We start from the raw sequence: 13,611 nt of genomic DNA, 5'->3' as shown, positions 1-13,611 counted from the left end.
AGGAGGCAGTCTTTGAAAAGGAGGGTGACCCTGACAAATGGCAGCCCTTCTAGAGTACATCCTCGGGAAGTGACAGCCAGCACCTAGAGAGTCAGTGAAAATGACCACCCATGAGATGCTTAACGATTCTCTCTGTTTTTCTGCTACCCCTAGTGTAGCTTTGACAGAGCCTGGGAAGGAGAGACGAGGAGGCATGCCTTCAGCTTGGTCTCAACATCCTGAAGCTGATCCCATCCTGCTACCATCAAACATTCACTCGGAATCAAAGGTGCCAATTCCAAATCAAGACCCTAATGATTTCTCCCAAGCAAATCTGGCATACGGAGAGGCTGTGAACTGGCGGCCACTGGATCTGAGAGGGGGGAGCCTCGGGACACCCCCCAGCCAGAAGGCTCTGCGGCGTAGCAGCAGTATCCTCTCGGGATCTGTGGGTTTGGAGACCTTCCAAGAGAGAACCAAGGGTGCGGTCAGCTTAAAGTGTCCGGGAATCACAGAAGCACCGGAGGCCAGTTCGGAAAGGCGAGCAGAACTCCCCCTGGGGAAGAAGCTCACCAAAAGTTTTTCCCAAAGCTCGATGTTCTTTAGCTCCGAGGGAAAAGTTCACAAGAGGTCCCCGGTGGCTCACAAAGACTCCAAGCTGTACAGGACATTACCCTTGCGCAAGCTGGAAGGCAGCAACTGGAGATGCCGGGGACCTTTCAGCTACTGCTTCCTGAACCGAGGGCAGGATGAAGATGGAGATGAGGATGAAGAGGAGGGAGAGGCCACGCGCCAGGTCTCTTGCCTCTTTCGGCCACAGATGACTCAAGCCACGCCAGAACCAATCAGCCCACCTCCGGCTGTTGGGATTCAGAAGCAAGGAGGGGAGCTGTCCAGGGGGTCAGTGCTGAAGGTCTGGGCGGAAGACCTGAGTGGCCCAGATGACGCGGACTTTAGCAACCTGGCCTTCGATGCCCGGATTGCAAGAATAAATGCCCTAAAAGAGAGCACATACGCAATGCCCGATGGGTTCCTCGCAGCCCAAAATGATGCCAATGAGCTGCTCTGCCTCGTAAGGGCGACAAAGGGGAAGAGGGAGGAGTCACGCCCTGAAGCATATGACCTTACGCTTTCTCAGTACAAGCAACTGTTGTCCATTGAGTCCAGACAGTTGGGAAGTGCCTGTAGGAAGCTGGCGATGGCCGAGAAAAGCCCAGAGGAGATGCTCCTAGCTATGACTTCCAGCTTTCAAGTGCTCTGTTGCCTAACGGAAGCTTGCATGCGATTAGTTAAAGTCGTGAACTCAGAAACACAGCGGCAGGAAATTGTAGCGAAGATCAATGAAGTGGTCATAAACTACATTTGTCTCCTGAAAGCTGCAGAGGCAGCCACTGGAAAGACCACTGGGGATCCTAATGTTGGACTCTCGGCGCGACATTCAACCACCATGGCCGCCCTCGTAAGCACACTAACACGTTCTCTCAAGATGCTTTTAAATAAATAAAGTATGAAAGTCACATCATAATCTACCTTTGCAAAGCCATACATGAACTTTTATTTACTTTATGTGTACGATGAACAGATGTCTCCTTTCTTCTCTCTGTATATTTTGTTATTTTATATAAAATAGGAGATAAAAGTCACATTGATGAAATGTTGAAATGTACTAATCAGAAGTATTCTGTTTATATTATACATATATATACATGTAAAAGAAATATACAAGAAAGTGATGACATTTGGCTATTTTTCATATAGTTGAAACTCCAGGTATATGATGTGAAGTTTTAAATTCTCCCGTGTTAGAGCAAAACAATGAATCCCATCCCCTTTCCCTCCAAGCGGATACTTGGAGACCATATCATTCATACTTAGAAGTTAAAAAAGAGGGAGAGAGAGAGAGCGAGGGGGAGAGAGAGAGAGAGAGAGAGAAAGAAATCATAGTGTATATAAAACAGTACTTATGTTTTAAAATTATGATTTTTAAGCATTGGAAATAGCAAAAGAGACATTTAAAATCCAAGAAGCTATTATGAATTATTAGAGAATATATATAATAAATTAATTTTTTGCTCATAGTGTTTGGTTATCTGATGCTTTCTTCCAAGAATCCTACATAAAATTTAATTTTGGCTTCTGCCATTTGGGCTAGAAATGGGGTGGGGGTGGATTCGATTGTGTCAGTACGAATGCTCTTCATGATGTTTCTGTAGTTCAAATACTTCCCAAATAGAAGAAGAGAGGTAATGATGCGCAGGTTCCTAGGTAATACCTAGAGTTAGAGATGATCTAATGACGTAAAATGAAAGGAATGAATAATATCAAAATTAAATTGTTTGATAAAAGAGAGATCTCTTTTGATTAAATGTCAAAATATATAAACCAAAGACATCATCTTCCTCCCCACCCCGACTCAACCGTGAAACTTAGAATTCCATTAAGAGTGACAGAACATTTAGTGAAGTATTTGCGAAATTACAAAAAGCAACATTCAATGATCATCAAATAAGTGCAGATCCAGTCATGTAAAGCAGCCCAGACACCAGCCTGTGAGTCACAGCTCTCCGTACAGAGCTTCATGCATCACCTTTCTAGGGGCCAATGCTTCCAACCAAATTTGGAATTCCAGCCTGACGTTGGGACAGTTTCAAATCCAGAACGTTCCAGAAAAATCAGGGAGAGATGGCTCCTCTGATACAGAAGCCATGATAAACAAAGTATCTAGTAAAAGCTCTAATTTGGATTGGTAGAGAGAAATATGAAAGCTGAAGGAAACAAACAAGCAAGTGGCAAATTTGACCACTTTACGTGAAACTGATGGAATGCAAAGAAGTTTTCAGAACTGTCCTCTGTCAACAAATGTGTCTTTTGGTCAAAGCGAAAGGATACAAACCGCAATTGTCAAATAAAATTGATATGTACATATGTACTTCATGGGTCATTTAGTGCTTAAGCTACACCTACTCCTGTTTGTGTAGACGGCTCCTTTAAAGATGACAGGAGTATGCCAGGTGCAAATACTTCATTTTTGTAGCCTACTGGGCAGGAGGCGGAACAGTCTATAGTTGCTATCTCATCAGTCATTCCATAGAGACTCCATCACAAAAGTCACACATATTTCTAGATGGTAGCAAACAAAAGGAGTTTAGGTGTGTGTTATTATAAATAATGTTTAAATAATACATTATTTTCTTATAATTATAAATATTGGTGTTTGATATTGATAAATATTAATGGTGTTTACTGTGGAAATTTTTGGTAAATATTCTGTGTACTAAAATGCTAACATTAATAGGATGTGTGTTCTATGTCAGACAATGTGCTAAACATATCACATATATTTAACCATCGCAACAATCTTATGGTTTGGACACTGTTGTTAATTCCCTATGGAGGCAATATGGTTTACTAGTTAAGGACATGGGGCCTGGGGTCAGAAACTTCTTGATTTAAATTTCGACTCTGCCATTTTCTACCCCCTTCATCTTGGGAAAGTTCATCAATTTTTTTTTTAATCTCAATTTCCTTATAGTAAAATGGACATCTCTTTCCATAGGATTGTCATGACTTTTAAGTACAATCATGTGTGTGAAGGTTTTGCTGCAATACCTGGCAAAGTACATACTTACTTAATGTTAAGATGATTTCATCGTAGTCCCTACGGTAAATATCTTGCCCAAGATAATGTGTGGGGGATGTTTGCTTTGTATGCATATTGTCTCCTGCCTGTATGTGCAGGATGCATTATGTGCGTTGCATGTGTATAGAAGAAGTGTACAAGGAAGTGGTGATCCTTGTTCAAATCCTATCCCCTTAGATAGGACAGCTGCCCAGTCCATCCCAGTTCTTTGAGAGGCCTCAGTGAAGCAGGGGTCTTTCTAAACCATCTCCCATTACCTATGGGTGCTCCAGTACGTTTCTGTTTCTTATAAACAAACTCTTTAGTACTTAGAAAACCTCAAGAGCCCTCCCATTCACTACACATGGGGCTCCTAAGTGGGGTCCAGGTCCACTAGAGTGTAGGAAGAACATGTTAGAATGATCCTTGTGTTTATTTTTATCTAGCCTTTTTTATGTTTGTGTATGTTTTATAATGGCATAATAGTACGGTGGTATATGTACATCATTTTAAATAAATAAATCAATTAATAAGCATATGCCTGGTGCATGTATGCAAAAATCTTGTCGCAGATAAGGTTGCATTCACACAGGTTGAGAGACCACTGAACAAGAGAATAAAATTTCCTTGTACCTGAGGTCCTTTTTTTTTTTTAAGATGTATTTATTTTAGAGAGAGGGGGAGAGCATGTGTGGGTGGGGGGAGGGGGAGAGGGAGAGTGAAAGACCTCACTGAGCACAGAGCCCGTTCCAGGGCTCCATGTCAGAACCCTGAGATCATAACCTGAGCTGAAACCAAGAGTCAGCCACACAACCAACTGTGCCACGCAGGCGCCCCCGTACTTGAGGTCCTTCATATTGAGTTCCCAGCCTGGTTTTCCGAGTGTACCGCTATTAATCTTTCATTTTAAAACTTTGAAACATATACAGAAGTAGACACAATCATATAATGAATTCATCTGTACTTCTCACACACCAATTCATTTACTAAGAACTTCTTTAAAAGATAAGAACTTTTAAACAACCACAATGCCATTTTCACACTTTTAAAAATCAATCATTTCTTAATGTTATCAGGTAAATGTTACAGAAGTAAGTGACGAAGAAAGTGAAAATTCCTATAAACCCAAGCCCCATAGTCACTGTCAACAATGTAAGGCATCTGCTTTCAGCTTTATGTGTATATACTGATGTTAGTGTTATCATCTGGGTTTATGAGTTTAACATTTGACTCAGAATAGGTCTGACTGCATTTGCCCTTGTAGCTGAGTCCCCATCCCAGCATATTTTATGTAAATAGATTGGCCAGAATACGATGGATGTGGAAAGACTCAGATGAACAACCACCACACCATTAGGCTTCTCGTAAAGACCAACAACTGGTGCAATTGCCTCAGACATTGAAATTAACACAGGCTGCCTAGGCCCAGCTGGAATCAGTCTAATCACAAAAGAAATTACTTTCCAGCAAAGAAAGACTAACAATAAATATTGGAATGCCCAGCACAGCATCACTGTAATGAATCAATTCCTTTTGCTATGAATTTCACCTTCCATGATCATTCATCTTAGGAAAGACAGGCTTCATTTGTTAATGTTCCTTTTTTATACATTTCCAAATGCCAGTTATCTTGTGAATGATACACCTGAGCTACTCAGGATGTCACTCTAATTTATTTCTCCTGGATTACTCTTGGTTCGGCCCTGGGAGAAGACCGCTCTCTTTGGTTTACCATTCGTGATTTTGTCAACAGATTTTTAAATTGGAAAATGAGCAAATCAGCTATGTTCAGGTGATTCCTCTTCCAAATATTTAGAAATCTTCATAGGGATCAAAATACATACATATTACATTGTTTCTCGCTAACCTGACTTTGTCTCCACATTTTGGGGGGTGGAGGGGTGCATGGAGGTGGGGTGGGTATTTGAGTAGCTCTGCGTGTGTGTGTGTGTGTGTGTGTGTGTGTGTGTGTGTGTGTGAGAGAGAGACTAGCTTTCAGTCCGGCTTTATGGATTCCAGTGCTACTTTCCCCTGTGGCAGTCCAAAAACTGAGATAAAACATTTCTCTGTATAACATCCCAAATCTTCCTTTAAAGTTACATTGCAGAGATAGCTTCTCTGCTTTGAAAGATCAGAGTCAGAATCTAACCTTTTGAACTGAATTTATATTCATAGGAACTTGAACATCACTAAGTTGGATACTTTTTAATTATCTCCCTGTTCTCTGGCCTACTCCACTCATTTTTCAATTTCAAAGCCTGTACATAGGAAATCCATGGAAGAACAATCCATGGCTTTATCAAGCGTTTCTGCTGCACAAAATAATGGAATGAGTTAAATCCTGGGTCACTGGAAGGAGAGAGCCAATTATCCCACGCTGCTTCGTTCACCCTTTCAACTTGAAATTAACTTGCTGCCTTCAGCTGCGCGTTCTCCAGTCTTTCCAATCCCATCTCAATTTTCTGTTACACATTAACCTCAAAGCATTGAATTATTTGTGGGCTTGGTTTTTTTTTTTTTTTTTTTTTTTTGTTCTTTCTGTTAATTCTCATTTTCTACTCAACAGTCTGGACCAAAATCCTGTTTGCAGCATCATCATTCACAAATTAAGGCAGAATTAGCTCTGGCAGTGGAGGTATGTGGGATTCGGGAAGCTGAGCCTTCTTGCTAAGCTCCAATCAAGTAATAGTTCTGTTTTTACTTTGATTAGTACCCTTTTCATGTTTTGCCCTCTAAATGCTCCACGACTCCTTTCTGTCACCCACGTAAAGACGCAAGATGAGTCCATTCCTTCATTCCTCATCTGGGCAAACACTGTGCTAGGTGCTGGAGGTGGGATACAATGGTGAATGATTGACATAGTCCTTGCCAAAAAAATGCAGCACCCTTGCTAGAATGAGTAATCACTTGTCATTCCTCAAGAAAGGAAGGGTTCAGAGTGAGTCAGCATTGCAGGCGGTCTTCACTTTTCATGGCATCGCAGCAGCACAAAGATGACCAAGCAAGCCATAAAAAATGTGCAAAATGATCTTAACAGTCAATGAGGAAAAAATTACAATTGTCCCAATATTTTTGTGAAAACATTACAATCTTACTGTCAATTGTAAGTGTAGTGACATGAAAAAATATACTAAAATGGATATTTAGTACACAGTAATTGAAAACGTTAGAAACTTCACGAATTAAAATGAGCCTTTTTGGTAAAGCCTTTTTTAAAAAAAAGATTTATTTATTGAGAGAGAGAGAGTGAGAGAGAGAGAGAGGCAGAGACACAGGCAGAGGGAGAAGCAGGCTCCATGCAGGGAGCCCGATGTGGGACTTGATCCCAGGACTCCAGGATCACACTGGAGGTGAAGGCAGATGCTCAACCGCTGAACCACCCGGTGTCCCCTTTTTGGTAAAGCCTTATAAAGGGTAGTGTGAACAGTGCTTGTCTTCTTTTATTCATTATTTAACTTGTAATCTGGAGTAAGCATCTTTTCCATGCTTTGGCAAATTGTCATACTGCTTTCTAAATTTGGGTCAGCTTCCCATATTTTATCGTTCATGCTTTCAGTGTTGTGAAATGTTTCCAAGAGTTCCTTTAATGTAAGTGGGTTTCTTTTCCAGTGTCACTTCCTCTGGGACAGCTTCATCCTTTTCATCACAGCCACCCTCATCACTTATGTCAATGAATTCGCCTTCACTGCATTCCTCTGTCTGCGTATGTCCAGTCTCAAATGAAGGCAGTGTTCATATTCCTATAATCAGCTACTTTTTTCTATAATTTCATTTGCATTTGATTTTCATTTCACTTCCAGCATTATCACTTTTTTTTTCTTTACTGCACTTTTCATCTCTGTTGGCCACTTCCGTCTTTCAAGCATCCATTTTTATAAAATGTTATGTGGCTCTATCACCCAGGGGGGAAAAGGAGGCGGCACGACTCCATGCTTTGCTGTCTGTGCCCAAGCCAGCTAGCAGATGCTCAGTGCCAATCACCAATGGACTTTGAAAGAAGTGATATGATTGGTCACTAATCATCATGCACATCTTTTATTTATATAGTGATTTGGGGACTAATAGCAAAGTTTGTACTTTGTGTAATGACTCACAGTTATCATGCCATGGTAACTGAAGTTTAAGCCATGTTGTTGAAGGATGGGTGTCTAGCTAAAGCATGATAACTGCAATTCATGCATATTAGACCCATGCAGAATGAGGGCTGCCTGTACACAGAGGTTTAAAGGATCTGAAGCCTGTGGTGAAAAGAGCTGAATGGGTAGCATTCAGCACTGTCCAGTAGGATTTCCTACAATCATGGACATTTTCTTTTCCTTTTTTTTTTTTCAGATTTATTTATTCACGCGAGACAGAGAGATAGAGGCAGAGACATAGGCAAGGGAGCCCGAAGTGGGACTTGATCCCAGGACTCCAGGATCATGCCCTGAGCTAAAGGCAGGCACTAAACCACTGAGCCACCCAGGGATCCCCTCTTTTTTTAAAGATTTTATTTATTTATCCATGAGAGACACAAGCAGAGGGAGAAACAGGCTCCCTGCAGGGAGCCCAATGCAGGACTCGATCCCGGGACCCTGGGATCATGCCCTGAGCCTAAGGCAGATGCTCAACCACTGGGCCACTCAGGCATCCCTGGACATTTTCTAAATCCATGATGCACAATACGGTAGCAAATAGCCATCTGTGGCTATTGTATATTTGCAGTGCAACCAGAATGACTAGGCAATGGAATCTTTTAATATAGTTTAATTAATTTAAATTTGAAACTCATTTGTGGCTAGTGGCCCGTGGAGGTCTGGTGGGCAAGTGCAGGGCTAGGGGGCAAGGAAAGAAGAGAAAAAAATAAACAATAATGGCAGATTGCATGCAGTAAGTTCTAAGAGGGAAATGGATAGGCTGCCGAGGAAGGGACCACACATAAGTCAGGACTTTGTCTGGATTTGGAATGAAGGAGCCAACTCTGACCAGTTAGTACGTGATGCCCATTTCACACAGGCCCTGCTAAAGGTATTTAAATGGTATGTGCAATAGGACAGGAGCAGATAAAGGCTCTCCCTCTGCAGACTCAGGTTCTGACCTACCAAATCCTTCCCTCAGCCCCAGGGAAGTTCCAGGTCCAAAGACAACTGAGTACTCCCTGAACAACACAAACACACACACACACACACACACACACACACACACACACACTTGTTCTTAGCCTTTGGGTGCCTTAGATGATGATGATGTGTGATTTGCATGGATGACTATTTCTTCCCAAGAGCTGAAGTTCTGCTGTGGAATTTTGGGTGCATGTCAGTCTGTGAATGACCAACTGTTCTGGGGTACGAGAAGTGTTGTGGGAGGTATTGACCTGACAGCCCGCATAAGCAATCTGTTCCCTAAAACATGTCCTTCCCAACACAGTCTGATTCCATACCAACCCTTACCCCAGAGCTGGAATTTTCTTCTGCTTTCCTCATCTTTCTACCAGTTCTTGGGCCCAACTTCCTTCTTGGTTTGGTTCCAAGCCTGCACCCAAGTCCACTCAGATGTGACCCAATACCCTCTGCAGTCTAAAATATACATAGGGTAAGGAATAAAGGAAGACATGAGCTCAGAGTTTGATGAAAGCCAATTTAAATTTAGTCTCCACTATCCATTATATTCTCTCTTTCTTTCCCCTCTTTATCTCCCCTCACACTCCCCAACCCACCCTCTGTAATAGTTTTTTATTGCTCTTTAACAAGTGAACACAAACTTAGTGGCACATTTATTATCTCACAGCTTCCAGAGCTCAGGAGTGTGGGCACAGCTTATTTGGGTCACCCCCTCAGGGTCTCCCAGGGTTGCAATAAAGGTTTTGGCTGGGCTGCATTTTCATCTGAAGGCTCAGCTGGGGGTGAATCTGCTTCCAAACTCATTCAGATTGTTAAAAACAATTCAGTTACCTGCTGCTAGACGACTGGCAAGTAGCCTTGGTGTTTTTGCTGCTGGGGGCTGGAGGCTGGAGGCTGAAGGCTGGAGGCTGCTTTCGGGCTATAGAGGCTGCCCACATTTCCCTGCTACAGGGATATTTCCAATATGGCTGCTTATTTTATCAAGCCCCCCTCCTACCTCAGGGAGGATCCAGTCCCTCTTTCATGGATTTCACCTGATTAAGTCAGACCCACTCAGGATTTCACCTGTTTAAGTCAGACCCACTCTTTTGATTAATTCAAAATTAACTGAGCTGAGGGTGCCAGCCAGTCAGTGGGACATGTGACTCTTAGTCTCAGGGTTGTGGGTTCGAGCCCTATGTTTGGTATAGAGATTGCTTAAAGATAAAATCTTAAAAAAAAAAGACAAATTAACTGAGTTGGGGCCATAAGTACATCTCCAAAATTACTTCACTGTTGTCACATTCTGTTGCTTAGAAGCATGTCACAGGTTCTGCCCACACTCAAGAGGAGAGGGCTGTCTGGGGTGTGAATGCTAGGAAGCAGGAATCATGGGGGACCATCTTAGGGTCTCTCCACCATGCCCGCTAGGGCTCTTCCCTCAGCCACAAACTCAACAGATCACATATTCCTCTGGACAGAAGAAATAGTGTAGACACTTGAAATGCAGACTTGAAAGGCTTTCAGGACTCGCGGACTTCAGCCTTCTCTGCCCTGGCCCAGGCCCATTCTCTAGACATATTTCCCTGTTAATATGCCAAGTTCCTCTGGGGCTGCAAATGCCAATAATTATGTTCTGACCTGTGCAGGCCAGAATTTTATTTGTGCTAAGTCCATAGGTAAGCTTTCTGTGGCAATATGACTGTTCTCGTCGCACTCATTTTAGAGTCAAGTTATGACTTCAAGATCGGGTTAGATCAAATAATTCAACTGGCAGATGAATTATTAAAGATGCTGAACTTTAACCAGTGTAACCATGGGTTTCTCAAGTATTTATGAGAAGGGGGATGAGTCGACTCAGGTTGCTTGCTCCTAAGTTATTCAGCTGGAAGTGGAACCCACTCATTCTAGTTCAGCTCCCCACCATGTCCCACTTGGAACTCATGGCCAGAGTACCCTAAAAGGATGCCACTTCCTCCATGCGGATTCCAGCAGAGATGAATATAGAACAGGGCTCATTTCTTCCCAGATTCTGTGGCCCTTTTTTCTCCCCCTTCATTTTCCAGAGCTTTATAAAGCTATATTGTTGAATCAGACTTTACTGGACTACTCCTCTAGTACTCCCTGGACTTCTGAGAAAGGAGCAACAAGGCAAACACACACATATACACACACACTGGATCACAAGGTATACTTAATGTGACCAAGATGGTGGCACCTGTCTACACTCCCACAGGGCATTGAATGATGTATCCCACCAATGATGTGCGTTATCCAGCTTTCTGACTTTGCCTATTTGATGGATTTGGTTTTTTTTTTAATTTGCATTCTCTGAATGATAAAGGGGTTGAGCTTCTCTTCATATGGTCAGTGACCACTTGGGTTCTTTTTCCTTTAATTTCCTTTCATGTCTTTTGCCCAATTCTCACTTAAGTTTTCTATTTTTCTATGTTAATTTACAGACTTTTAAAATGTATTTATATAGGGGCACCTGGGTGGCTCAGTGGTTGAGCGTCTGCCTTCAGCTCAGGGCGTGATCCTGGGGTCCAGGGTTTGAGTCCCACGTCGGGCTCCCTGCCTGGAGCCTACTTCTCCCTCTGCCTGTGTCTCTGCCTCTCTCTCTCTGTGTCTCATGAATAAATAAATAAAATCTTTAAAAGTAAATAAATAAAATAAAATATATTTATATAGAAGGTCCTCATTGGTTTGGGACATAGTAAATATCTTTTTCCAATCCATCATTAGTGATCTTTGCCCATAGTTTCCTTTTGAAAACAGAAAACCTTAGTGTGGAAATAACCACACCCACCAATCTTTAAATATATGATGAATGCCTTCAGGGTTTAGTTTAAAAGTCCTTCCTCAGCCCCTAATGAGAGATGTATTTTACCACACCATCTTCTATTTACTTTATGGTTCCACCATTCGTATTTAGGCCTTTGATCCACCTGAAATCCACTTTTTTGTATGATGTCAGGTAGGAATCTACTTTTATTTTTCCCCAGAGATGTAGACCACTTCCTTAACATCAAATCGCCCATCAGATCCTGTGGAATGAGCAGAATTTGTAGAGGCTCAGATGGTGAAGTGTGGACAGGTTGGGGATGGTGATTTGTATCACTTCTAAGTTATACTCCTTCTGCCTCTGGTCCACTTGGTACTCTTTGGGGGTACACCCTTGGCCAGGACACAGATCGCATGGCGGTGAAGTGGCCTGGGGAAAAACTGAGGTGCTCCCCACTAGCTTATAGGGAGCAGATCACAACAAGGGTGAACTGAAGCAGAAGAACACGGCAAATGTCCCATGTTCTAGGCAGAACTGTCGGTCAACTCCCATGAGATGCCGTCAAGGACTCCCAGGAGAAACTGGGTGAGACGTTAGCAGGAAGGAAAAGTCCTGCATTCCTAGGTAGGCTCAAGAACAGCCAGGCCATTGTTGGTTGCTACCAAGTCGATCCCTTCTACAACCACACCGTTGGTGGGGTCAGGGAAATAGGACAGTATATGTAAATCGCCTTGTCTACTGTGGGGTGGGGTAAAACTACCACTTATTTGTAGGTTCATTAAATAGGAATTACATTCCTGGGAGTAAATTGCACTTTGAAAAGAAAAAAAAAAGTTTATTCTTGAAACCAAGGCTGTATAGGTCTCCCATTCATGTTGTTATGAGTGAAAGATGACTCTATATTTTAGAATTATTTTTCTATTACACAATATTTATACTGTTAAAGGTGAATGGGTATGAAATAAGACATTATAATTATAACATTTAATCATGTAAAAATCTCACTGAATCACACTTGAATGTATCTCAAATAAAATAGCATAATGGAAAAAATAACTAAATTCAGGAAGACATTTTTTCCTGTCTTTGAGAATATGGAACAGAAGGCAGAGTAGAGGTCACAGGTGCCTGGGGAAACCCAGGAGTAAGTACAGATTAAGAGTGTAATAATGACTGATTTAAGAAAAATACTTCTTGAATTTGTAATTATAATTCGAAGTGAGCTTTTTTTTTTTTTTTAAGAAAATAACTCTCCATCTTGAAGCCTTTTCTCTGCTTTATCCAAGTAATGGTTCTATTTGTTTTTCAAATCACACCTCAGGGGTCACCTCCCCAGACAGCCCTCTGCCATTGACCCTCCAACCCTAAAGAGCAACACTCCCTCTTCTGGTCAATACTTCCATTACTGCATTACTCACTCAGTATTATATTTTTAGGTTTCATTTTTAAATCTGCTCTTGGGAAAATACCTGCATCTTATTCATATTCGTATTCCTGATGCTTCAAACAATACCTGGTGTATACAGCAGCCACCATATAAATGGGGTTTTTCTTAGGGTGTGGGGCTGCCTCGGTTGGCGGAGTGTGCGACTCTTGATTATGAGTCAAACCCCACGTTGAGTGTAGAGATTACTTCAAAAGATAAAATAAATAAATGTCTTTAAAAAAAAAGATTGAACTGAAATGCCAAGGACCTTCTTTCCCTATTGACATAAGCTTTGACGTGGGTGTGAATCACCCGGGCAATTGCTAAAATACGGAAACTGGCTTAGGCCGCCGGGTTTTTGATCCACCAGCCAATACATGAAGTGGCCAGAATCTAGTCCTCACTGCTAACCAAATGCACGAAATCTATGTATAACATTTGGACGACTGATCAACAAGCAAATGAATGTGCAATTAAGCTTTTCCAAACTTCCGAGACAGTGGCTTACAAACTGGCTCCATCAGGGCTGCCTGGGGGGCTCAGCGGTTGAGCACCTGCCTTCAGCTCAGGTTGTGACCCCCGGGTTCTGGGATCGAGTCCTGCATCGGGCTCCCCACATGGAGCCTGCTTCTCCCTCTGCCTGTGTCCCTGCCTCTCTCTGTGTGTCTCTCATGAATAAATAAACAAAAAAATCTTTAAAATAAATAAATAAATAAAAGTCACC

General features: G+C 42.1%; 1 protein-coding gene across 4 annotated transcripts in view; it reads left to right on the top strand.

The window, feature by feature from the left end:
• Nucleotides 1-4,235, top strand: part of FRMPD4 (FERM and PDZ domain containing 4) — a 565,544-nt gene extending 561,309 nt beyond the window's left edge. For 3 of the 4 annotated variants that reach the window (XM_077889744.1, XM_077889743.1, XM_077889745.1), the window contains exon 17: nt 159-4,235. In XM_077889744.1, coding sequence (XP_077745870.1) covers nt 159-1,483 — 1,325 coding nt within the window. In that variant the 3' untranslated portion in view covers nt 1,484-4,235. Of the gene's footprint in view, nt 1-153 lie in introns of all 4 variants that reach the window. The other variant, XM_077889747.1, reaches the window with a different exon arrangement.
• The last annotated feature ends 9,376 nt before the right edge of the window (nt 4,236-13,611 follow it).

This window comes from Canis aureus, chromosome X (genome assembly GCF_053574225.1).
Source record: "Canis aureus isolate CA01 chromosome X, VMU_Caureus_v.1.0, whole genome shotgun sequence".
Classification (NCBI taxonomy): Eukaryota; Metazoa; Chordata; class Mammalia; order Carnivora; family Canidae; genus Canis; species Canis aureus.
Note: the sequence above shows the minus strand (reverse complement) of the source record. Positions and strands in the feature narration are given on the sequence as shown.